Source organism: Sinocyclocheilus rhinocerous, unplaced genomic scaffold (assembly GCF_001515625.1).
Source record: "Sinocyclocheilus rhinocerous isolate Xijiao unplaced genomic scaffold, SAMN03320098_v1.1 scaffold257, whole genome shotgun sequence".
Classification (NCBI taxonomy): Eukaryota; Metazoa; Chordata; class Actinopteri; order Cypriniformes; family Cyprinidae; genus Sinocyclocheilus; species Sinocyclocheilus rhinocerous.
The window spans coordinates 131,622-155,693 of NW_015634026.1; the positions used below are offsets into that span (position 1 = coordinate 131,622).

The 24,072-nt window shown below is 40.5% G+C and overlaps 1 protein-coding gene across 1 annotated transcript; it reads right to left on the bottom strand.

The window, feature by feature from the left end:
* Positions 1-852: 852 nt before the first annotated feature.
* Positions 853-17,812, bottom strand: mtnr1ba (melatonin receptor type 1Ba). The gene is made up of 2 exons (XM_016559028.1): positions 17,548-17,812; positions 853-1,789 (listed from the first exon to the last, which is right to left on the bottom strand). The coding sequence occupies exons 1-2, from the start codon at positions 17,744-17,746 to the stop codon at positions 921-923; spliced, it is 1,068 nt and encodes a 355-aa protein (XP_016414514.1). The 5' UTR covers positions 17,747-17,812; the 3' UTR covers positions 853-920.
* Positions 17,813-24,072: the final 6,260 nt, after the last annotated feature.

Consider the following 24,072-nt stretch of genomic DNA (forward strand, 5'->3'; position numbering starts at 1 on the left):
TGGTGCACAGACATAGGGAGCATGTGATGTTTTGTTTTTTAACCTATGGAGAATATAAGAACATGTTCTTGCAGCATTTTGGCATATTCCCATAGGATGGCATCCGCAGACCTAGTAGAGGAATGTTGTGGGAAGGTTATCGGAAGATTTCCACAGTGTTCGCATGAATGCAGCTGTGGGAGTTGCTCAAATTGAGTTTGCATAGCAATAGGGGAGTTTTACAAGAATGTTGCTGCAGTGTTTTGGGAAACGTTTGGATAACCTCTGCTGCAAACCTAAGGGAGCCCTAGTTTTACACTTTCTCTGTTGAGTTTAAAATTAATTGGTTGCATAGCACAAGGGAAGGCTGTAGTGTACTTACAGTGCCAAAAGTGCTAACGCTATTGGAGCGCTGGGAAAACGTATGTCAAGATGCTGAGAGGTCACAAATGTGTGAGCATTTGGGGAGCATTGCTTTAATGTTGTTATATCATTGGGGAAGCACTTGTGAAATCTGAGAGATCTGTTAGGTGAGAATTTATGGGTGGTTGGAGAAAACAGCCTCCAACTAACAGTGAGAAAAATAAGTTATTTTCTAGGGGCGCGTGTTTGGAGAAGATGAAAATATTCTGCAGTCTTTGTCTTCCTCGAGTTTGCACCTTTTGTCTGGTAATGACTTATTGCACTGTTCTCAATCGTTAGCATGCATTCATTGAATGTGATTGTAATACTTGTGTGAGATGTAATTAATTTTCCTAATACTGAGGATTATTATAATTGTATGGTTTCCAACAAATGAGGTATTGTTTTTTTTGCAGAGGGTGGTATCTAAAGTGAGACATAAAAATGTTATTTTCAAGACATTAATGGATGCGATTTAAAACCTTTTTGCAGCATTCTCTCTTTGATATCTGTGAACAATTGAATGTATTGTGGGTAACTTATATTGTGTTCGCTTTGGGCTGATCATCGTTATTGTTGTTGCCAGGTGACTGTTTGTTGCTGCGCTCAGTCCCGCCCTTTGACGTCTCCTGCAGGAAGAGGCGTGGCTTACAAAGTGACAGAAGTATTCTTCGATATTCTCTGCGGAAGTTCTGATTGAGCAGTCCGTACACTACGGCGTTCAGGCAGGAGTTAAAATATGCCATGAAATAACTCACCACAAACAGCCAATCAGGGACCAAGGGCGCTACGTGGGGTGGGTCCACCGCTACAGCCAGGCCAATCAGATTCAGCGGCGCCCAGCAGACGGCGAAAAGCACAAAGACGACAAACATGGTCAAGAAGTGGCGCAACTCACTCGGACGGAGGCGTGGCCTGACGTCGGTTGTGACCCGCCTCCTCACGCGGAGCACCAGCACCCAAATCCTCAGATAGCAGAACGTAACTACCGCGATAGGAAGCAGGAAGTGCACGGTCACCACGGCGATGGTGTAGCCCGCGCTTGTCGTCTGACTAAAGGTGCATGAGTAAACGCGAGGGTCGTACGTCAACGACCCCAGCGCCAGGTTTGGAAGAATGGCGATGGCGGTGAGCACCCAGACTAACGTCAGAAGCGCCAGGGTTCCGGCGCGGCCGTAGATTTTCTCGTAGGTGTTGGCTTGGCAGATGAAACAGTAGCGGTTGATGGCGATGGCGGTGATGTTGAAGATGGAGCCGATGACACTCGCTCCCATCAGGAAGCCGCTGACCTTACACTCCATCTCCCCCGGCAACCAGCCCGCGTGCAGCATGCCGTGCAAGACCAGAGGGTAGGGATAGCAAACCACCAGAAGATCGGCAAAAGCCAGGCTCACTACAAACGCATTACCTAAAGCACACACACACACACAGACAGAATTCAAATACAAGGCCTTAGTTATGGCATTAAAGTTAATTGTTTTATTACATTCAGATCATGATGACAGAATTATTAAAACTCAAAATTATAAGTTGTAAACCTGATTTTTTTTTTTTTTGCACCAACTGATCGACCATTACGTTATATAAAAAACAGCAAAATAGAAATGATGAGAACAGTAAGATGTAATCAGGAAACTACAGTACTTCAGGGGCGGATCCGGGGTGGCACGGGGTGGCAACTGCCACCCAAAGAAAAAGCTGTGCAACCCCACCTGCCACCCCAGAATTATCACAGAGTAAAATATAAATGTAAGCAGTGTTTCATATGCTACTTTTCAGCAGAGGCGATGACAGCATAACGCAAAATAATGGCAAGAAAACACGTCTTTCAGTAAACTGTGCATGATGGTTGCATGAGCACGCAGCGCACCCAGTGTAGTCAGTTACATTAACAAATGACTCTTATGAACCGGTTCTTTGTGAGTCAGAAACACTAACGAATTGATTTTACATTTGTTCATGAACTGTTTACTGCTTCTCGTCTAACTAGAAGTCTTCTGAGATCTGTCTTCTGACCTAATCCCGTCCGGATATGTCTGAGATTCATCCCGTAATTGTTTGGTGATCCGATTCTCTGACCGCCCGCTCCACTTTCATCATGGATATAGGCCTTTTTTGCCATCCGACGAAACAATAACATGAACTCAATAAGAAGATGCAGATCACCGAATCTAGTAGCAGCAGAGTTAGGTAAGAATCTAATCGTATTGCAGTTTTTGTACAGTAAACTGTAGCACATGTTGCACACCCTCAAAACCTGCTAAAGTGTTGCTAGTTGGTTGCTAGGATATTCTGGGTGGTTGCTAGGCTCTTGCTATGCAGTTGCTGGGGCGGTGCTAGAGTAAATGTTTGATAGTGTGTTCTGGGTGATTACAGATATTCCCACCTCAGTTCATTACAGAAAATCAAACATTGTTTTAAAAACTGATCCAGTTTCAGTGCTTTGATATTATTGTATTCCTTTCTAGTGTTAGGAAAATCAAAAACTTTTGTTGCTCTTAAACTTGCACTAAAACGTGATTTATACCACCCAAGTAGCCTATGTAATATTAATAGAACCACTTGTATTCTTTAGTGATGCAAGCTCAGAAACATTTACTGTTGAAGTTTTTTATATCGTGTATTGACTTGTTGCCATGATGGATTTTGAAATGTTAGTATTTATTTTTCAGTTTAAACAATATAGATGATTACTTCATGGTAATGCAATAGGCTATTTGTGAACACAATTGTGTGTCAGGCCATAAATCTCCAAAAACTATGCACGGGTGCTTGCTTTGGTGTTGCCACCCCTTTGCCACCCTAAAAATTATTTTGCGGCGCAAGATGGCAGCCATGGTTTGTCGCTTCTTGGTACTTGTACTTTTTTTGTTTGTTTGTCCTGTTTTAAGCAATTTTTTCCCGATCAGCTTTACTAGGAACGAACTCCTGGACATCAGAAATAGCACACCAAATAACTTTATACCGACATTTGAGCATTCAGATGTTTACTGGACATTTTAGTCGGAGGAGCTGCATTCCTATACAAGCGCTCCAGGCGACGCAAGCGAGGGAAACGCGCCGGCGCGCTCGTGAAATTCCGACAGCGCGGTTTTAGGACTCCGCTGCCGAGCATTCATCTGGCGAATCTCCGCTCCCTAGCAAATAAATCAGACGAACTACGACTCCTCACCCGCACAAACAAGGACTTTTTAAACTCCGCTGCGCTCTGCTTCACGGAAACCTGGCTGAACGGAGCCATCCCAGACAACGCGTTACATCTAACGGGCTTCCAGCTGTTCAGAGCGGACCGCGTCACCGAGTCATCGGGGAAAACGAGAGGCGGTGGATTATGTTTTTATATCAATGAAGGCTGGTGTACAGACGTGACAGTTTTAAAGAAGATGTGCTGCCCAAATTTGGAAACTCTCTTCATTAACTGTAAGGCTTTTTATTCATCGCGGGAGTTTTCCTCATTTATTCTGGTGAGTGTCTACATTCCTCCTGACGCGCGTGTGAGCGCCGCGCTAGAACTGTTGGCCGATCAGATCACACACACAGAACAACGTTATCCGGACTCTTTCATTATCGTTCTCGGTGATTTTAATAAAGCTAATCTCACCCGTGAACTGCCTAAATATAGACAGCACATCACATGCCCCACCAGAGACAGCAATATACTGGACCACTGCTACACTGTTTTAAAGGATGCATACCACTCTGTCCCCCCAGCAGCTCTGGGACTCTCTGATCACTGTTTGGTTCATCTTCTACCAGTCTACAGGCAGAAACTCAAATCTGGTAAGCCTGTAGTGAAAACTGTAAAAAGATGGACTGCTGAAGCAGAGCAGGATTTACAGGCCTGCTTCGAACTTACTGATTGGAGTGTTTTTGAGGCTGCAGCTACTGATCTGGATGAGCTTACTGACACCGTGACATCCTACATCAGTTTCTGTGAGGACATGTGTGTTCCCACCAGGACTTATTTAACATTTAACAACGACAAACCTTGGTTCAGTGCAAAACTCAAACAGCTTCGCCAGGCCAAAGAGGATGCCTACAGGAGTGGGGACAAAGACTTGTACAAACAGGCCAAATACACACTGAATAGGGAGATAAGAGTGGCAAAGTTAAACTACTCTGAAAAGCTAAAAAAACAGCTTTCAAGTAATGACTCTACATCAGTGTGGAAAGGCCTGAAAGCCATCACCCGCTACAAGACCCCATCCCCCAGCACTGAGGCCAATCAACAACTGGCTGAAGACCTGAACGAGTTCTACTGCAGGTTTGAAAAACAAAAACCCGGTCTGACACCCCACACCCACTCCGACCGTCTCACGGCACAGCCATCAACACCCTCCCCCTCCATCCCCCCTACTGTTTCTCATCCTGCACTCAAGATCTGTGAAGAGGATGTATGCAAAGTCTTCAGAAAGCAGAAGATAAGGAAAGCCAAAGGCCCAGACGGTGTCTCTCCAGCCTGCCTCAAAGCCTGTGCTGTCCAGCTATCATCCATCTTCACATTGATCTTCAACAGATCCCTGGAGCTGTGTGTAGTCCCCTCCTGCTTCAAATGTTCCACCATCATCCCTGTACCCAAGAAACCAAAAATCACAGGACTTAATGACTACAGACCTGTTGCTTTAACATCTGTGGTCATGAAGGCATTTGAGAGACTGGTGTTGGCCTACTTGAAGGACATTACTGGACCCTTGCTGGACCCCCTGCAGTTTGCTTACCGAGCAAACAGGTCTGTGGATGATGCAGTCAATATGGGATTGCACTACATCCTCCAACATCTGGACAAACCAGGGACTTATGCAAGGATCTTGTTTGTGGACTTCAGCTCCGCTTTCAACACCATCATCCCGGACACCCTTCAGAATAAACTGACCCAGCTCTCTGTGCCCACCTTCATCTGTCAATGGATCACCAGCTTTCTGACAGACAGGCAGCAGCTAGTGAGGCTGGGAAAACTCACATCCAACACCTGCACCATCAGCACCGGACACAACAAATTCCTCGTGTGTTTGCACACACCTGGCGAATAAAGCTACTTCTGATTCTGATTCTGATTATAGATCCGCCCCTGCTACTGTTCAAAGGTTTGGGAACGGTAAGTTTTTTTTCCCCCCTCTCTTATGCTTACCAGGATTGCATTTATTTGATCAAAAATACAGTAAAAACAGTTATATTGTAAAATATTATTACAATTAAAAAAAAAAGGTTTTCTATTTGAATATATTTGAAAACAATTTATTCCTGTGATGCAAAGCTGAATTTTCAGCATAATTACTCCAGTCTTCAGTGTCACATGATCCTTCAGAAATAATTATAATATGCTGATTTGCTGCTTAAGGAACATTTCTCATTATTATTATCAGTGTTAAAAACAGTTGAGCTACTTCATATTTTTGTGGAAACTGATAATTATTATTTTTTTGATTCTTTGATGACTAAAAAAATTCAAAAACATTTGTAACAATGTAAAAAAAAATTGTAACAATGTAAATGTCTTTACTGTTTTGATCAATTTAATACATTTTTTGCAAACCTTTAGATCCCTTTTAACACACCTAACTCTCGTAAAAAAAAAATTTAAAAAAAACTTGTTCAGCAAAGATCTCAAACAAGTCAATGCATGTCACAATTCCTATACTACTTTTATTTTAAAAATTCCTAGACAATGGACATGTGTAGTTGCATTCATCAATAACTCTACTGTACATTGACTGATGAGAGCAGAAGTGATGTTTCTGAATGATTCTTGTTGAAGGAGGCTTTATTTACACTTGTGGTGTGGTTTAAACTGACAGCTCATTAGCATTACAAAAGACCAGCCCCTTCCACATTCAGAACAGCCAGTCTCTAAATATAGCCTCTTAAATAATGTAGGAGGGTGGAGAGCAGCACTCAATAATTAAGTGGATTTGTTCTGGTCAGAAAAGAGGAACTTTTTATTGTGTCACGGCTAAAGTGGGGCAAGACGGCTGAGGTGTCGTCTTGCCAAGCAGGAGAGCAGAATCAAGAGGCTTCAATTACCATTCATTAATCTGAAGAACCTTCTTTCGCCACAAAGAACCTTTTGTGAAACAGAAAGGTTCTTGAGATGTTAAAGGTTCTTTATGGAACCATTTAGACAAAAAAAAAAGGTTATTCTATGGCATCGTGAAGCACCTTTATTTTTAAGAGTGCAATGTAAATGTAACCAAGAAAATCTCATGCAAAATCCAGAGAAGAGTGTTTGAATCCAGTCTTCAGTGTCACATGATCCTTCAGAAATAATTATAATATGCTGATTTGCTGCTTAAGGAACATTTCTCATTATTATTATCAGTGTTAAAAACAGTTGAGCTACTTCATATTTTTGTGGAAACTGATAATTATTATTTTTTTGATTCTTTGATGACTAAAAAAATTCAAAAACATTTGTAACAATGTAAAAAAAAATTGTAACAATGTAAATGTCTTTACTGTCACATTTGACCCAATTAATATATCCTTGCTGAATAAAAGTCTAAATCTTCCTGACACCAACGGTATTGTTGCTGTACACATATTACCTCTTTAAATTTAATTTAATTATTTAAAAAAGTATATTATTATATTTTTAGTTTGTTAGTACTTTGTTATTACTAACTTTGTTAGTTCTCAAATATTTTGCAAGAAAACATAATGGTGAATAATTTATAAGTATTTTCCTGTTTCATGTTTTCAAAATGTAATGCAGCATAGCCAATCAGAAAGGAATGAATGACTGAATAAACCAACATTGATGTTTAAGACATAACTGTGTGGAGCAAGATTTTAAACCAGTGAGAGGCAACTATCGATGGGACTTTTCAGTGTCAGAACAACGGTTTCATACAGAAATGATTATGCCTGACACTTTATCACATTACATCAGGTTAGGACGCTGTTTTTTTGAACAACAAATTTAAATTTCTCTTTCTTGTTAAGTACATGTGAAAAACTGACTCCGACCAAAATGCAAGAGGTTCTTCAGATTTATAAATTTCTCCATGAAATCATGACACTGGGGATTTATTTGCCACTAGAAAATGAAATTAATGTATTTTTTTATACACGTTTACAAATGTTCGTAGAGTAGAAAACACAAACACCAGAAAGGAAACTTGATAACAGCACCTGAACTGTAGTCGACATATTGTGTGTCTGGGAGTGTGGGAGTGTTTGTGTGTGTGTGTGTGTGTGTGTATAATGTGTAGGACAGGCTCAGGTGCTGTAGTATTTTGACTGTGAGGTTCACACAGAGTGCAGATCCATTAGATTAAGTGTGGTGACACTGAGTTCTCCTCTACAGTGCTTGTTTGCTTGGTTTACCAGTCAGTCTCTCGTATGCATGTGTTGTGTGCTGGTTTGTTGGGAGTTGAGGTTTTCTCCTCAGATCAGGTTGTATTAGCATTTATATCACAGATGGAGTTCATATGGAGTTCAACACAGCACTGTACACACACTTGTGCTCCTAAACCAATGCGTTACAGAACTCAAATAGGTTTTGTAATGGATACATGCATTCAGTGAATATCGATCGAATGCATCTGGGAAAAAGAGTCCATATAGAAAGTGATCATTTTAGGTTAATATTCTACATCATGCCTCATCCACATGACTGATGCTCCATTCACACTGATTTTATTGCTAGAGGTCAGCACGTCACTAGTAGCCATTCCTCTTGCTCTAATACATTGGTATAGATATTGCAGCAATGCATTATATAATGAACAAGATGAATGACTATCAATGCATGATTCAAACATGCTTAGAACGGCCCTTTCTGACACTCTTTAAATTCCGTTGATGCTCGTTTGCGTAAATGTAAACTGTTGCATCACAGGACACGCCCACAATGCATTGCATGATCATTGTCGCTTATGTCTCCAGAAATGGAATGATTTGGGGTCACCGCAAACCGCTGTCAACTTTCACAGCCGCCCATTTCCTCTTATCTCACTCTCCCTCTTCTTCTCCATTTTGTCTTTCTCATTTGGATCCGTCAATGTCTGCTATCTTTCTCTCGCTCTGTGTCAATATCTCTCACCGTATCTGATTTCTAATCCATCTCTTTTCCTCTCACTTATTACAACTCAATTCGCCTTCCCTCACTTTCGTCCTTTCTCACAAGAAGATTAAGAGGCAAGAGGAAGCAAGCAGCTGGGTTTAAACGTTTTAATTGGAACGTCGAAAGGCTTTCTGAGAGAGAAATTTGGTCTAAACTCTTGTTCCGAAACTGGGCCAGAATGTATGCACTTGAACCTGAAAACAGAGTTTAGCGCGACAGAGATGCCTAAGCAAAGAAACAAATAAAAATCGGATTTAGTAGAGCACCATACACACACACACACACACACACACACGTGCGCTTGCGCTCATTACCTCTGTGATCCTGCCGCATGCTGATGTGAGGAAGAGGGTGTGAGGAATAAGTGTTCAGGAGATGAATAGTGTGCCAGATACACAAATGTTTCCTGCAGAATTCTGGGCTTTGACATTTGGAACAACATTTAGTTTTGTTTGCTAAACAGATGAATTTAGGAACTGCTGCCTTCACACTCAAAAAAAAAACAAAAAAAAAAACATTGGCCCCTGCTTTTAAATGATTGTACCAGTTACCTATTACATCAGATGTTGTTAACCAAAACTATTGTATTCAGAATGTTTCAGGGAATGCATGAACTGTATATCTTCAATGCAAAGTCGCTTTGGATAAAAGCGTATGCCGAATGCATAAATTAATGTACAGTAAAATGCTTTCTGTGATTTGACAAACAAAAAATATCTGGTGTCTGGTCTATTGCGTTTCACTACTTCAGAAACATTCCCAGTAAAGGATGCTAATAGGGATCAGAAGTGAAGACAAGGAGAGAAAATAAAGTTTTAAAGCACCCCACGAAACATAGAGAGAAATGCAAGTGAATTGGTAAGAGAAACGAGAGATTCCAAGTGTATTCCAGTGGAAAAATTCATGGGATTTTGTTTCAATTAAATTGGGTGACCAGATCTGCACTGTCTGTGGTGTGTTTTACATTGCAAAAGCAGAACAAAAGGGAAAAACCCAGAACACAGCTAAAGCTCCTATGATATCAATGTCACAAGCTTTACAATATTTTACAATAATCCATCTCTCATGCATATAAGCACATAAAAGTTTTAATGACAAAAAGAAACATTCAAAATGTATCATTTACAGTAACTTACAATTTGCAAAGGATTGGAAAAAGTGGAAAAAGTCTTCAGATTCATTTATACATGTGAAGAATAGGTTGAGAATGATAACCTAGCTCATATGAAGACAGAAATCATGTCTTTTTTTTTTTTTGGCTGATTAAGGCGTAATACAAGAATTCTTCACCTTGCCGAAAGCACAAATCTATGAAAAGCACATCATATTTTGTGAGGAAGTGTGACATGCTCAAGCAAAACAGGCTCTATTTTTGGATTCAGCACCCCAAAATTGGTAAGAAACAAGTATTGGATTTCATTCAGCAAGTATGGTGCAGGCCAGTGTTATTTTTCTAAAAAATCTCTGTGTTTCACAGAAGAAAAGAAAGTCATATACAACAGGAACGGAATAAGGGTAAGTAATCGATGAGAGACTTTTCATTTTTGGGTGGAGTATTCCTTTAACTATTCAAGTCACAGAAACTTTTACAAGCTATAAAACTCTAAATGTTAAATAGCGTACATGGAGAATGGGTTAAATGGAGTAAAGAATGTACTGTATTCAAATATGTTACCATTACAATTGCATTATATGGTCCAAAAGGTCTTGAAGGTACCGTCAACTAAATAAAAGCACGACTGATGCACAAGAGTGAGACAAGCCCATTTTTTAAAAAGGTCGCATAAATGTATAATATGAAATCTAGAAACCCAGCATCATAGTCTGACTCACCAATAGCCCAAATGTCAAACTAAACCCATGGGTCTCGTTAATGCTTCAACTGTTTCTACTAGGCACCATTGAGATTAAAAATGAGATTTTTCTCATGCGAAAACGACCATCTCATCTCGTTTCAGAAAAGAGCTCGACAATGTCTCAAACTGTGGTCAGATTTGCCAAGTAACAGCTAATTTCTTTTCCCATCATGCAGAAAATTTTAAGAGGAAGGGGATATTTAAACGAGACACACATGAGAACTCCATTAGGTATTTTGAGCCACCTCTGAGCATTAAAAGTTTCCTCCAGGTGTCTCTCTTATACACATAAGCACATACAAAGGCTTTAATTAAAAACAGCATAACAAAGAATGCTCACACACACACACAACCATTAATGACGGCAACGGAGGGTAGTGCTTAGTCAACATGAATGTTAATTAAATCTCTAATGACCCCAAACTAACGAGGACTTCACTAACACAATCACTATTTCATAGGGTAAAAACACACATGAAGGGTTCTGCCATGGTAGCATCTCTCTTTTGCCTACCTAACTGAGTGTGTGTGTGTGCATAAGATAAATGAACGCGGGTCTAAAGTGCTTCCCATCGTAGCAGCTCCGCAGGCAATGTCCTCAGGGACTTTGCAATCTCACTTGGCACCAATAACCCTGTATCTGAGGAAATTTTAGTGGGTGTGTGTATAAAGGAGTGGATTTGTTGGATGATCAAACGGCTTTGTATAAAATGGTCTCACACACACACACACACACACACACAAACGTTCACGTAGAAAATGCTACATTTTTCTTTGTCAGCTACGGATCGCGTTTCACTGCGCGTCGCTGACGCGGCCGGTCTCCGTTGACACTGATGCTGTTTTTGACTGACCTCTGCAGCCTGTGTTCCATTCCAAACATTTACACTTCGACCTCTACGTTTTTCAGATGCACCAATCACTTTTACAGCTCTTAAACTCTGACCTCTTGCTTTTTCACCGAAATGACAAAGAGCCACCTCTCACTGCAGATTTTACAAGATTGCTAGGTTGTGTGCAAGTGTGCACAGCAAAAAGTGACAAGAGGCCGTGACACGCCAATTCGACTGTCAGCCAGTAGAAAATGCCAGGCCGTCGTTGAGCATCTGCCAGCTCAGTTTTAGGGTGTGTTCTGCGCCGTTGGCACTAGTTGGACCGCGTTGGTGGCTTTTTTGGCCAATTGAGCGTATTGAATCGGCGTCATGCAGTCGGTGAGACGGATTACTTTGATTGGCTATTCAGCTTAGCAAACCAGTGCATGAGAAGAGAAGCAAAAGTGATGAAAGTGAGCAAATGACAAAGTCAAGAGGACACACAAAAACAGCTGTTCTGATGTTACATAATTTCATCTGCACATTCCAATACGTGTATATTTTCATAATGACAAGGCTGTCTTGAAAATGAAGACAGTGATTAACATGACTAATATTAAAAATGGTAAGCAAGTTCGGCTTTGGTAACAGTTTGTATATCCACACTTCTAGTTTCAGTTTCACTTTTTGAATGATAAATTTAGACTATTACCACCTTATGACATAGATAGGTATTTCCTCTCCACCGTACGTGGCAGTTGGCCATTGACTGTAGTCTTTGCACTGTTTCAGCCCAGTTGCAACACCCAGGGGTTTTCCTGCATTGAAAATATTTTGGCAGCCGCCAAAATTAATATTTGTCCCGCCAAAGCTTTATTTGATAATTTAATGTGATTACTGGGTGATGTAGATGACTGCTGTACTTGTGATGGCAGTATGCAGTGCATGTTGATGACTGCGGGAGAGAATGCCTTTCTAGTCACACTGTATTATTACCTCATTACTTTGATCAAACTTCTCACTTCACCTTCTTTGCCTTTGTATGAAAAGCCCTTCTTAAAAAAGAAATATTACTTTGATCTTATGTGGATTTGCTTTTCAAATGAATCATAAAACATAAATCACATTCTGGCAACAGGTGAATAAGGGCTTGTTAGCTTAACATAGTATCAAAACACAACTTTTTTGCTCCAAAATGAACTAACATCAGTCTAGTGTTTAAAATAACCTCCTTCTGTGGTCCAATGTGACTAATTATCATAGAATGAGACAGAAAATCTATTATTTTATTGATTTCTATACTGTGATACAAGCGATATTGATTAGCACTCCGTTATATATATAGCGTATTCCTAGGAAAATTTGCGAGATGGCTTGAGCACAGATGAACCATTGATATTGATGCAATCGTGTTTATTGCCTTCATGTTTCATCATTCAAAACATCTTTATCATTATTTTATTCAGCTACAGATAGTCTCAGCCTCAGACGTCACGCCCACGGCTGACCGTCTGATGCATATGGCACACAAAATTGGAAACACTTCAGGAGTTTCAAAGTCATCATCTGATTGATTGAATTCTACAGAATTTCTGGGAGACATGTGTGTAGCGCTTTTTAACATTTGCCTGAAAACAATAATGCCATGACGCCAAACCCCAACTGTGATGACGAGCGCTTATCAGGATCAACTAAACGCTGGATTTTCAAAAGTATGTGAAATATGTAAAGTTCACGGAATAGACTTTTTAAAATACGTCCAAGAGTTTTATCCACCGGTTATTGTTATTGTGGGGACATTTCCACGGCCCTAAACATGATGCAGCACAAAACGAAAGTCATTCATATGGCCTCTTGGGCAGTCCTTGGCCATTCAAAGCAAGGTTTCCAGACCTTCTGCTGTCAGTCTGAAGGTCTGGCTATGCGAGACTTAGCTACAGATAGCTGGATATCTTTGTCCATATTAGGGCTTTCCTGGAGCAGAGTTTATCACTGCGTCCCAAATCGCACACTATTCATCCTAAATAGTATTTGAAATTAGAATTATTGTGTCCCAAATCGTAGCATGTTGAAATAAGTAACTCAAAGGAACCCAGATGGTTTACTATTTCCGGTACAAATTCGATGCACACTCTAATGGCTAATATTGCCCACAACACATTGCATGTTGGATGAGGATTTGATTAGAACTACAAACATGCATAATAAGTGATTAAAAACTACAAACATGGTGGATATGTGAGACTGATGGACAAGTAGAGAATGGGGTGTGAGTGATTAATAATCAATATTTAATCTGATAAAACAATTATTTAATGTTATCCGCATTATATTTCATGCATATGCAGCAACATTGTGAACTTTTATAAAGATACGTTTGGTCATTAACTTTTAAATGCATCATTATGCAAACACATGAGCAGAGTTCTCTGCATGATAGACCCATGGCTGGCAGATCAACGTGCCTCTACCTGCCTCTAGGATCTTTAGGATGATGTTAACTGTGACAAGATGATTGACATGGCAGTTTAAATGGTGATAGGATGCTCATAAAAGAGTATGTATGTCCCAAAGCTTGCATACCATTCTGCTACACACTCAAAAATATGTACTTTTATTCACAAAAAGAGTACATACTTCTAGGGCATAGGTAGGCAAATTGGAACACAGCATATGATATCTATGAATCTCACTGTTAGACTTTCTGTGCAACGGCACCCTCTGGCTTCCAGGATGAATGAAACAGACCCTACATGAGAGTGTTTAACGTGTCATAATGCCCCATTTTTAGTAAAAATAGAAAAGATAATAGGCCTACTCCTCTCTTTTAAGTAAATGTTTTCTCCAACTGAGTACACTTTTGGACAACAACCGCTGTTTATTAAAGTACTCCGATGCAAAGAGCACAGGAGTTTTTCTCAGTGAATGCATAAGAAGCTCATATTTCATATTAAATGCATGGACTCAGTTTTTGATTTTGCATCCCTCCTGAGAAAAATTAAGAAATTACTGTCACTGTAAGACATTTAAAACAAAAAAGAGGGTTGCCGGTGTCTCACTGCATGTTAATAGGATATGACAAACTGTTTCTTTGCATTTATTTTGGATTTATTGTCAGTATTGGGCACACATTGCACAAGGGTACTGTGTGTATGGATGACTGTGTTCGTCAGCCACCACCAAAGACCATTTTTGACCCTGGAAAAACCCTGAACACAGTCAGCTTTTGTCCCAGCTATTTCTTTGTTGTTGTTTGGTGTGTCACGACTCTTTTAAGCAAACAGAAAAGTCCTAACAATTGCTCAAAGAAAAGACTTGCCGAATGATTTTTGACAAGTGCTGTACAGTCATTGTATCGACAAAAAAAAAAACCACACTTTTTTTATCCAAAATATCTTCTTTTGTGTTCCTCTGAAGAAAAAAGGTTTCCATTTAAAACCATCTCTGTAATGCTTCACTCCTCAAAGTTCAATGCATCGGGAAACATAGTCATCAATCATCTGAAAAGGCCTTTATTGCTCTACAGGGATATGACCCTCAATTTTACGAGAAAAAATGTCTTAAACACATCACTTTCTTTTACTCTAGGGAATTACACAGCTGCTAGGGCGTGATGGAACGCAGCCGGACAGAAGTATGGGCGTGGTTTAGTCATCTCATTTGCATACAGTTTCGCCAGACCCAATAGGATTTTATTCAGTCCGGCACTGCACAGCAAATGGAACCTTTAGGAAAAACTAAACACATCTGATGTATTAATCAATACTACCTGCTCCTGCGGTTCAACTGGACAGCACAAAGCCGAGCATGTAGAAGAACAAAAAGCACAAAAAGGCACTCCAATACTTGTGTTTCCTTAATCATGACAGGTCAAAGTGAAGGATGCAGTCAAGGGTGACAGACACGCAACATTTATCGCATGCCCTTTGAGTATCTATATAGAGCACCAGCAAGCTCATCACTCTATGCTAATGAGACACTGAATGTCACCTTGTGGTACACAAATACACCTCTACCAAACACAAGCAAAAGCCCATAACATGAGGTCATGGGCCAAATCTAACTGTCTCCATAAACACCAGAACCAAAGACACAACTTTAAGAGCGAAGGACTGGATTGAAAGCACAATAGAGATGAAGAATAAGAGTGAAAGGGAGTGTTTAGAGGGGAATGACAGCAACATTTCTGTCATTTCGGTCTCTCTCTTCATCCCTTTGCAGACAACATGTTTTATTTGAAAGCTGGAGTGCAGGGCTGTGCAGGTAAACGGGTACATTGCCGTGGTTAACGTAGCTTTGTTAAGACAGTGATGGGATGATTCCACCTGCACATTTCAAGATAAGAAAATGTCAAAAATCTCCAAAGACACAATGACATGCATAGAAAAGCTCTCTCTCCCCTAGCTGCCCGCTCTCGCTTTGTCTGTTCTCACTCTCACACACTCCATATTACTGATGACTATTACAGAACACAGCCGACATATCAAACTCTGACCTAATAACACAGCGCTGTCGAATGGTTTGACAGACTGCCTGTTTGGAGATATTGCAGTTCAAATCTGTGTTTACCTACTCTCTCTTTCTTGTCGTCTTTTTTTCTGTTTCCATTGACAGCTTTTTCTGTGCTGTGGTAAGCAATGAAATGCTGAAATCTTAAAAATTGCATTTTAAAACCCCATCGGTCCTTAAGACATCACAGTGGAAAAGAACTCTGGCATTCTGAGGTCAGATCATGCAAATTATGAAGAGAACAAAAGAATATTTTAAAACAACCCTGGTAATTTCACTATCCTGTTTTTCTTTCTGACATTGTTATTTCTGTCTATTTTAGTTTCTTAAATTGTTCTTTGCTTATCCATTCATTTTCTCTCACATCTCATTTTGTGATTTTTTTTAAATACATACTAGTACTAGATTTTTTTCTTTCAGAGTAGGAACATGTTTTCAGAAGTTTTGCATGCCTGTGTTTTGTCTCTAACACTTCACAATATAAAGACATCACAGCTATTTGAAACTGGAAAGCATTGCCAGATAATAATGAAAAAATGCAAATGAAGATCCATAATTTGAAACCATATGGTACTTCATATTAATGAATGAGGGACTCCAATAAAATGCTTTTTCGGAGTGGAATCAACTGGAATTGCTTTGCATTTTCTCTCACACTCACTCACTCCAACACAGCCAGCACATAAGTGATAGATGCTGGTGGTAAATCTGAGCTATTGCTGTTTCAGACATGCAATTCCCACCCGGCACTCATTCTCAGGTACACACATATGTGTGTGTAAATTATTGATTCATGCCAAAGGATTTTGGTTTATCTCTGAATTTTAAAATTGAGTATCCAAACGTACATTTGTCATCTTCACAAGCATACCGCCACTCTCTGGCTCACATTCGCATGGTCTTCAAACGTCCGTTAAAGTATCGCTGTCAGACAGCCTTGAGTGCACAGTGTTATTCTCAGGCTCTGACCGTCTTTGATATCTGTGTGTTATGTAACGTCAAACCCTCTCGTGTCCATGAAACACGTTGTTTCAGGTTTCGCTTTGTGAAAATGAGCATAAAAATGAATGAATGAACAAACTAAACAATGAATGAATTAATGAGAAATGAGTGACAAACAAATGAATGAATAAACAAATGTGGAAAAATAATTTCCACATTTTTATGCATTAGATGTTCAGTGTCTTAAAAGAAGTAAGCTTGTTTTACTTGGCAAAATGAATCATTAGGCACATGTAAAAGACTAATTAGCAGGTTAATCGAGGCTATTTCTATAACTGACATTTAAAACTAAAAGATAAAAATAATTAAATAACAGACAATGTATTTGTATAAGTTTAAGAAACGATTTTAAAGACAAATTATGTTAAATAGAATCATATTTAAAGACACTGAAATGATTTCAATAATCAAATGCTGAGCCTCAAATGCTGTATGTTTGCAGAACAGATGATGGACATCCATCTCAAAACGATTTTAGACAAATTCCCATCTTTTTGTATGAGATTTGTATTGTCATTCATGCTCAGGCCATATTGTGCACGTGAATGGTTGGTAACCGTGTGAATGAAGCACTAGGGTTATTCTTGAATTTTTTCCGTGTGGCACGGGAACACACGACAGCTGATGACAGTATTAATGACCCTCCTCTGAAACTGCAAATGAGTCATACGAGTGTTATCCTAATAACTCCTTGTCATGAGCCAGTGAATGATTATCATCCGCTCTTAAGGGCCGTTCACAAAGGACGCGTTCTTGCGTTCTTTTTTCTTAATCGTTTTGCACTGTAGTGTAACTTTGGAATGCGTTTGCTCAATTCCGTTGCCTCGCGTTCAGCTGTTTTGAATGCAAGAACGGGTCATGTGCGAACATCCCCTCATCTCTCCGTTAATGAATGTGGACTGAACGCACGCGCTCACTCACTCACCCGCGTTTCTCAGTTTTCTATTTCTGAGCACCGAGATGATCACCAGCACGTTACCGAGCACATCCACCACGCTCGTGAAGATCAGCACACCGGCCAGCACCATGACGACCCATGCTGGCCGCGCGCCTGCTCCGCTACCCCAAGCGCGACCCTGCGTGACTTCCGTCCGGTTCCTGATGAGGGAGACATTCTCGGGCATCTCGGGAATAAGCTTCACCCTCTCTCACAAAAACACGCTCGGTATCTTTCTCACGAAGCTTCTGTCATCTTCACCTTCGTCAACAATTAAACATTTCCACATTCTCAACAAGCCTTGGGAAGCTCGGTGACGCGTTTTCTTTTCTCATGCATGTGCCACATGAAACATAAATGTTCCACCCGGTTCTTCTTCTCGCGATTGACGAATATGTTCAACTTCACAGTGCTCTTTCTCTCTCCTCGCCTCGCGCGCTCTTTTAAAACTCACACACGGTGAGAGCGCGGCGACGCACCTCGAGCTTCTCCGAGCATCTCGCCCCAGTCTCGTGCGCTCCGGTATTTCCCATTGATGACTGAGGGATCACGCTCACGCTGGCGTGGGTTCACCCCTCTTCCTCCACCTCATCCAATTCTTCCTCCTCTTGCCGTTCAGTTTATTTACAGTGACGCTTGAGCTGAGGTAAACTGAGACGCTTCCAAAAAGCTGTCAAACGTGGGACGCGTCAGCTCGTCGGGTATGTCCAGTCAGTCAGACTTTATTTATTTATTAATTCACTCGGTGGCGACGGAATCCGATGCGTGAGATCGGATGATGTGCTCCCGTTTCGGATGAATTCCCGCCTTTTAGGAGTGTCAAACCTTTAAGTGCAATAGGTGGCACCGGTGTGTGTCGTTAAAAACGCTTCTTTTTGTTTACTACGACGGTCTTCGCGTTTGAGGGGCAAGACTGTCGTTAAATGAAAGAATCCAACTCAGAATTTCTGAGCGGTAATTCCGTGTTTTCCCGCCTCAAAGCGAGTCCCTCAGCGACTCCGCTCCCGCCGGCTGCACGCGAGCGGAGTTTCCGGTCCAGTTCTCGGACAAGTCCAGTTAAACGACAGCTGGAAAGACGTCGCCATCGACCCGCTCCGCACCGCCGGTCTCTCGCGCTCTCCTCATTGAGGACCAAAAAATCGTTGAGCGCGTCACCGCTGTTTACAGCTGCCCCGTTCACGCGCTCTGGGAGCCTCCTCGTGCGTCTGAACTTGTACTGAGAGCGCGCAGGTGCACGTGCCACAAATAACGGGTTTGAATTAAAAGGCCTTGTAGCGTTTTCTCACTGATTGCCTGGTACCGAGCGATAGGATAGCTACTTTAAAGTCAGCTTCCACAACCATCACCAAACACCATGAATTTCTTAGATATGAAATTTGATAGAAAATAAATTCTATCAAATAAAACAACCTGTTGTAAAATTAATACATTGCAAATAAAAATGTCTCGTTAACATATCTTTTAAATAATTAAAAAACATTGTAAGAAGCAGTGAACTCAAGATGTGAAGATGACAAATTTCATCAAAAAGAACGTCATTTATGACCTATAGCCTAATTGCTGGATGCTGGGTCCAACTTGCTTAAAACATATAAATAGCTGTATGCAATGCAATGAGAGGAAATTAAAATACAACAATATTTACAGTCTAACTAAACTTAAGGAAATAAAAAAAAATTTTGTTCCAATATTCTAACCAAACAGCAGTGCATGCTGGGAGCTAAAGCCCTGCCCCCAGTGCTTTAGACATCACAATACGATGCAGCTTTTTCTAGCCATAAATCATTCACTTAGACAGGATGAAGAATCTGAGTGACATACAAAGTGATCAGTCACAGTTATAGGGGTTTATCTAAAACAATTAATATGTTAATAATAGACTTATGTGGGGACAAATAAATAATAGCCTATAGCAATCTCAGATTGTACAAAAACACAGGCAGAAAATGTCCAGAGAATAAGTACAGTACAGAAAATACAGTAAGTTGATTACATAATTCAGAAAATAAAGCAGAATATTCAGTTCTGCTCAGTTCTTATTTCTTCCTCAAAAACACTTATGTATCTTACATGATACCTTGTAGACTTTGCTTCAGGATAGACTTGTGCTTGTTCTCGCAGAAGTCAGCCAATCAGATTAGAGTTTACTAGGTCGAGAAAAAAAAACATCCAGTTTTGTTTGCGATATGCATCCGACGGTGGTGAAGGTGGATGGTGAAGGACTGTAGGTGGTCCGTGGGCATACTGCCTGAAGCTGAGATCAGCTCAGCATTGTTTAGAACTGAGACTACAAATACTTTTAAACAGCACTGGATATAATATTCATTAAGCAACTTAATCAAAAGCTTATCCCACCCTGGCAAGCACTTCACGGCTCACTTCTCCAAACTGTGTGTCCCACCCTGAGAGTCCAAAGACCTTGCTTAGAGCTGGAGTCAGGCCTGTGTAAAATCAGCTATGGTTCTTGAAGAGTTCATAACCACTTGCCAGTGAAGGCTAGTTAAAAATCCCATTTTCAAAAACTACAATGTTTACTTACTTCCTATGGTTTCAAATGATTTTTTAAGAGGAAATGCATCCTTCCCAGTGTTCAAATGAAACCTACGCCACTGGATTTGATTAACCTGACCTTTTCCTGGCTTCTAGCACTTAAAGAGACATTTATTTCTATGGTGCAGATGGATAGCAGCTGAAATGAGAGAGGGCGGAGAAGTATAGCACAGGGAGCTACCCCAAAGAAACGTTACCCGCTAGGTCTCAATTCACTTAAGGGCACAACCGTTGCGGAGAGTGCATGTCTGACAGCAGTGTGACAGGGCGGGGTCCCAAGCCACCCCTGAGGACGCTATCACCTGATTCAGCTGCCTATATCTCCTATGCCACAGCCAGACACACACACACACACACACACACACACACACAGTCAAGGAAGATTATCCAAGCTTAACACAGCCCTGCTTTCACCTTGTGAATTTCCTTGCAGCTTGGGGAAAAGGGTTCCAGCATATCATTAACTATTAATTAAACCATATCATGGATACACTGAAATAAATTTATCCCTGTGAGGTTTGAATTAATCTGTCCACAGCAATAGAAATAGGCCTACATCAAACCTTTGCACTCAGGATGAAAAAGCGATGTATATAGATTGTCATAATTACAAATTGGACATGCATACATGTATAATATATGTATTCTGTGTTTAAAATTTAAAGACAAATAAAAGATAGATAGATAGATAGATAGATAGATCCATTTTTATGTCAACAGTAGCCTACCTTATAATTTATCACAGTGGAACAAATATGCAACACTCCAAAATGACGCTTCATCTGCACTTTTTGTGCAGTTTTTTTTATTTCAGAATGAGAACACCAACAACTGAGCAGTATTTACATACAGGTACACGTTGCACATCTATTTTTTTTCCTGTTTACAAATACAGATTCGGCACAGAAATGTAGTGATGTTTGCTGGCGCGCGTGCGCCTTTATCTCCGCGAGCCAGCAATGCCATCCAGCGCGCGCGCTAAATCAGCCTGTTTTTTGTTTTTTTTGGATCCAACACATCCACACGGTTCAACAACAACAACAGATAACAGCCATGCCTACTCAAATCAGTCCAATGCGAGGTGTTTGAATGATTATTTCTTTTACACCCACGACACCACCGCTGGGAATAAAGGAGGCGTTTACCGCGTGGAAACCTGGCTGGCTGCGACTTTTCGTCGGTCGGGTGTGTGCGTGGGTATACGGACTGATTGTATGAGCGCGCTCGGCTCGTTAGGAGAATCGGGTTATGTAAGCGGGCGTCTGGTTTCTCTGGGACAGAGAAAGAGAGAGAGAGACCTTTCTTTCTTTGATGTCAAACTGCAGGAATCCCTCCCGAGACCGGCGGTGCTTGTCACTGTCTGTGTGTTTTAGTTTGATTCGTAAGGCATGTGAAGCCTTTCTTTCTTTGATGTCAAACTGCAGGAATCCCTCCCGAGACCGGCGGTGCTTGTCACTGTCTGTGTGTTTTAGTTTAATTCGTAAGGCATGTGAAAGTATTCACATGCGTGTCTGTGCAAGAGTGGTGTATGTGGGTGAGTTTAAGGGTTTGTGCAGTTCTGAGTCTGGTTAATGAGTAAAATTGGTTTCACCCTGTCTACCCTTCCTCACATTGGAAGAGCAAGGTACAGCGGCTTCAAAAGTAACACAAAAAGCGTATTATCGCACAGCTCTGTAGCCTATAGAAGGTTTCAACGGCAATAACATAAACAAACGTAACGTTACTTTTGTGGCCCTAACTTAACATCCGGTAGACTTCCAAATAGAATCAATAACAGCAGCTAAGTAGTCATTCTAGAGTAGATTATTTTTGATAAGCAAAATATGTTTGCTGCGTAAATCAGACAGACTTGCTGAAAATGCAAATTCATTCTCTGCCAGCAGGAGGTGCTTTAAAGCAGGAGAAACAGAGGTTTCCCCAGTAACAGCTGTACACAAAGCAGCACTGAGCTCACAAACGCTGCTTTATCAGACATATAACATCGAAAATTTTCTAAAGATAGTCTTCCTTCGGAAATACAGTGATATAAAAACACCCGCGCCTCGTTTAGATTTTTAACCGTGCAGTACGTGCTCATGTTTATTCAACGAAGCCTTTTGGAAAATTGGTCAGTTTTGATATTGTGGCGAGCGCCACAAATAAATAAATGTATGGGAAACACATCCCACAGCACAACCACCTGAGCCCAACTTCAGTCTACTCATCACCTTAACTTTAACTGCGTTTGTAGCCGGCTCCATAGCCAGACTGATAAACAAACACAGACCGGAAGTTAACTTTGGGCCAGGCGCGTGCGCCCGATGAAACCGTCTATATAAAGTAGGATATATCCAACTTTATCCGCATACATACAGTATGCTAAAGCTACTATACAGCAAGTCTCAACAGTCTGATTTTATATTTATTCACAAAATATAACTAATATTATCGCACAGCTTGTTATATAAAGTTGGACACAGGTATGTCCAACTATATCCACATTCATACTGGCGCAGAGCGGATACCCTACTATTTAGTATATCTCAACTGTTTCGTAGAGAGTAGCGTTGCACAATGCGAGTTTTCAGCGCTGCGCTCGTTGTCTTCTGTCTTCCTTTTGTAATTCCACAGCATGAAGGTAACCGTACTAATTTACATCCACTTTGAACATTACAATGTGTATGAAAACGTTCGTTAACTCTACAATAAGTAAATCCACTTCACCAGCTAATTACTCCTCAACCGCGAACTACGCCAAAAACGGAAGTTCAAAGACAAAATTTTAAAGATGGCTGCTCACTCGTTTCTCCAATTATATCGTTGTGTCGTTATTATAGTTGGTGTGGACTTGCTATAGATCTTAATCAGAGTAGCGTCATATTTAATGTTTGACAGTAATGAAAACAAGGCAGTGAGGGATAAAAGTACAGTGTGTCCAGTAATTTATATGATGGTTTATTAAATAACATGCCGATTGTTCAACTAATGAAACATCTTTCTGAAAAAAATTTCAGTTGACAGAAACTCCATAAAAATTACGTGATGTGGCACGTTTATACAGTGCGTGGCATTGTAAAAACTGCAAGTCTATTCATCACAGCCTCAATAAGCGTTAAATTCAATATGGCATCTAAGAAGCATTTTTAAAACTTTAAGATCTTTATTGTTATATTTATCTTTCTTGATGTAAGCTGCCCTTTCCTGACCAAGGTGAAGATAGTTGTGAGAAATAAACTCACATAATTTGAAAAAAAATGCTGACATTGATATTTTGTATTTAACATAACAACAGACATTTTTTTAAGTGTGACTTTATTGTCCAAGTACATTTTGAGGTCACTGGATCTCAAAGCTTCACCCTGATCATGTCTTCATCTCATCACAATATGTCCACTGATCTGTCATCAGTTTGCTTTGCTCCCTGCTGACATGTTGTCTCCATTATCAGGTTTAACTATCTTACATCAATATTTAATGTTACATCAATCTCTCTGCGACGCTCCACTGATTTTGCTGTAACCATCACACAAGTCAGCACAAGGGTACAATCTGTATCCCAAGATGAATTCACTAAAGAACGATGTAAGTAAACTTAAGACAGTTCAGTCACGTCTAAATGACAAACGTCTGTCTGTCTTTATCCTCATATGATGTAGTGTTTTTACTTCTTTTTACACTTATTATGTATATCTCTATATATCTACAGTCAGTCCAAGCATCCGTGTGCTCAGTAAAACTGAGCTGGAGCTGATCTGAAGTCAGTTCATGCTTCAGTTCTCTTCCCGCCCGCCTGCCTGCCACTCCGTTAATCAGAGGATGAGATAGATTGAGGGGGCAAGAGAAAGGTGGAGAGAAAGAACAAAAACGAATATTACACAGCAAAGTAAAAAAAAAACAGAAAAGAAGGAAAAAGAAAGTGAAAATTGTGATTTGCAGGGGAGAGAACGAGGAAGGCAAAGTAATGCACTTTACTTGCTGTCCTGG